Raw genomic sequence first — 3,331 nt, forward strand, 5'->3', positions numbered from 1 at the left:
TGGAAAAGACTTAGGACAGAACCTCAGGGGCCTGTAAGCTTGTCCTTAAGTTCTCCATGGGCACAGAGATAGGATCCCTGTCTCTATTTCAGTCCTAAATCTGTCATTTCTTTGTGAAGCAGCAAGAAACTACTGAAGAATCTGTTCCAAAAATACCGTGGCTGTATGACTGGGATGAATCTGCACTTTCAGTGATGGTAAGAAGTGTTGAATTAATATGTTATATCTGTCAAGTAGTGTTTTGGCACAAAAAATGTGAAAAACCCGGACTTAATATAATTTTGCAGCTCACTTTGGGATACATGTAGAGAATCCTTCAGAGACAAGTTTGTGTAAAGCAGCTTGATGCAGTTGCACTATTTTCCAGACAACATTCTTGGGTGTTACCAGTTTGTGGTGTGTTGGACACCTGCTTATCTCCCTCTCCCTGCAAACTGTGGTGCATCTCCAAGGCTTAGATAAATTTCTGTACCATTTAGTTGAAGGAAGCCGGAATTTAGCTATTATGGAAATCACAAAAAGAAAAAAAAAAATAGCTACAGTATTTTCATTGTGCCAGTATTTATATTTTACCTGTCATTGCAGTCTGGAAGGATGGGATTCATCTCATTCGGTTGGAGCCATTTAAAACATATGGATCTAGCCTAAGGCAGTTGTCTTAAGTATTATTTAGAGAGGTAGAGGCCGGCAGGCGGCACTTCATCTCATGTCAGACACCTATCTTCTGATGGTTAAGTTTGCGTCTGGAAATGCTACCTCTCTCTCTCGACATTTTATATAGCCCAAACAATCACTTTCAACCATGTATCTAACTTTTAATTGGCTAAAGGTAGCTGCCATGTGATTTATCACAATAGGCCCCAAGGCTGTGAATCCACAATCAATCATAATCCTTCATTAGCTTTGGATTATTCAACTACACAAGAAGATTTTGTAAAACTTACCTGAAGTTAAGCTATCTTTCTTCTATCTTTATAACCTAGAAAGGAGGGTTGTAGCAATTGGAATAGCAGTTACAATCTTTACTTTAAATGTGTATCTTTTTAGCATGTTTTAATAAACATATGCGTTTGAAATAGAATATGTATTCTACATTCTACCATAGCTCTTATGAGTTCAGTACCCTGCTATTAGTATTGACAACAGCCATATTGAAAAATTGACAGGTATTTTGTGTGGATATATAAAAATATTAAAAGGTTGACTGTAATATTGGAATAAATTCACATTTATATTTTACATATAATCCATCTTCTAAATATATAGTTGAATAAGCTCTGTTCTGAGAAAATGAATATTTTTTAATACTGTATTTATTTATTTATATTTATTTATTACTGTATTTCTCTTAGGAATAAAAGCTTGGAAATGAAATTATGAGTTTATTTGAAAGTTGTTGGGTTTTTTGCTTCTGTGAAAATTTTTACAATTTATTCTAAGATGAAATAATGGGATACCTTTAATTAAAAACCCAGGAATCCTGAAGAATCAGAAGCCTGCAGATTGCTTTTATCTTCCTGTGCCACTGAGGAAAACAATTACAAATTAACTGCTCATCTGATAAAATATGTGTCCAATTAAAAAATAGCTTTTTATGCATCTTCTCAAAGCTGCCAACATGACCTACTGTAGTGGATTCTTCACCTCTCCTTGGGACTGTGCCAAGAGGAATGTTTTCCTGGCTGCCTCCATCGTTTTTACAGCACTGTATTTCAGTTTTTATGTTTTTTATTCTAATCACCATGCTGTTCTAACTAAAAGTGATGTTCAAAACAATGATAACATAGAAGAAAAAGACATACTTTTTACCAAAGGTTATGATACTCTTCAGATGAAAAGTGAAAATATTTTACATAAAAACATTATTTCAAATTTTAAAAAATTCGTATGGAAAGAAAATGGAAACCTACCAGTGGAAAATGAGAAAAATGGAAATAAAACCAGATCAGCTTCAACACAGTCATTTAAATTCATTATTAATGAAAAAGATAAGTGTAAAGATAAAACACCTTTCTTGATATTGCTAATAGCAACTACGGCTGCTGAAATTAATCTCAGACGTTCCATCAGAAGCAGCTGGGGAAATGAATCTGTGGTTCCAGGAGTTGAGATTGTTCGGTTGTTTATGCTAGGCGTCAGTAGCAAAGGTCCAAATGACGTCGTACTGAGAGAAAGTGAGCAATATCGTGATATTATTCAACAGGACTTCCTGGACACTTACCATAACTTAACTCTTAAAACTTTGATGGGCATGAAGTGGGTTGCCTCCTACTGCAGCGGCGCAAACTTTGTTATGAAGACAGACAGCGATGTTTTTGTTAATACAATATACCTAATAGAAAAGCTGCTCAGGCCTCTTTCACCTCCGCCACAGAATTATTTCACAGGCTGTCTTATGAAAGGGCATAAGCCTATTCGAAATCAAAACAATAAATGGTACATATCAGAAAAAGAATACCCAGGTGCCAATTACCCTCCTTTTTGTTCAGGAACTGGCTACGTCTTTTCTGGAGACCTGGCTTCAAAGATTATCAATGCTTCTGTAACAATAAAACGTATACATTTAGAAGACGTTTATATAGGGCTCTGTCTTAATGCAAAGGGAATAGAAATAGTACCTCCACCTAGACAGTCATTGTTTAACATATACAAGGTCCCATTTTCTCCATGTCTGTACAATAATATAATTACATCTCACCACATTGGAACAAATGAGCACGTATCGTATTGGGAAACACTGCAAAAGAAGAACTACGCATGTCAGACAGAACAGAAAAGCACATAGTGTAGAGTCCATCCTTTCTTTGACAATGGACAAAACAGCAGATGTTTTCTTAGAAACAGACCATCTGTGTAGCTGTAACTTTTAAGGTTCAGACATATACTGAAACAGGGGTATAGTTTTTGTATTATGTTACATTCAAAGGATTTTTCTTCCATAAAGAAGGCTTTCTCTATTGACTGAATACTGCTTGCTACCTTACTTTGTTTTGGATGAGATGCCAATTAATTCTTACACAGTTTTAAAATATGGCAAGAGGTCATATCAACTGTACTGAAGAAAAAAAAATAAAGAAACAATTTTCCATTAACAAGTAATAAGTTAATGTGTTTTTTTTATATTGCTGAGAGGTAATTAGTCTAAGTACCATTACATTTACTCAGATGGCATTTCAATGTGACTAAAGAAGAAAGAATACATGATATCCTATGCTGGTAAATTAGTGATAGAAATAGGGATGGAAACTGAGTGGTTGTTTTTTTTTTTTTCAGAAAATCTAATATTAGGATTTGCTAAATCTCTATTAGTGCATACAGCTGCTATTCTCTC

At 34.8% G+C, this 3,331-nt stretch overlaps 1 protein-coding gene across 1 annotated transcript; it reads left to right on the top strand.

Annotated features, from left to right (window-relative positions):
* Positions 1–1,618: 1,618 nt before the first annotated feature.
* Positions 1,619–2,785, top strand: LOC309672509 (beta-1,3-galactosyltransferase 2-like; the record flags this gene model as incomplete). The annotated part of the gene is made up of 1 exon (XM_082484037.1): positions 1,619–2,785. One exon carries the CDS (start codon positions 1,619–1,621, stop codon positions 2,783–2,785), a length of 1,167 nt encoding a protein of 388 aa, XP_082340163.1.
* Between the last annotated feature and the right edge of the window lie 546 nt (positions 2,786–3,331).

This window comes from Vanellus vanellus, assembly GCF_965231255.1.
Source record: "Vanellus vanellus genome assembly, chromosome: 5".
NCBI lineage: Eukaryota > Metazoa > Chordata > Aves > Charadriiformes > Charadriidae > Vanellus > Vanellus vanellus.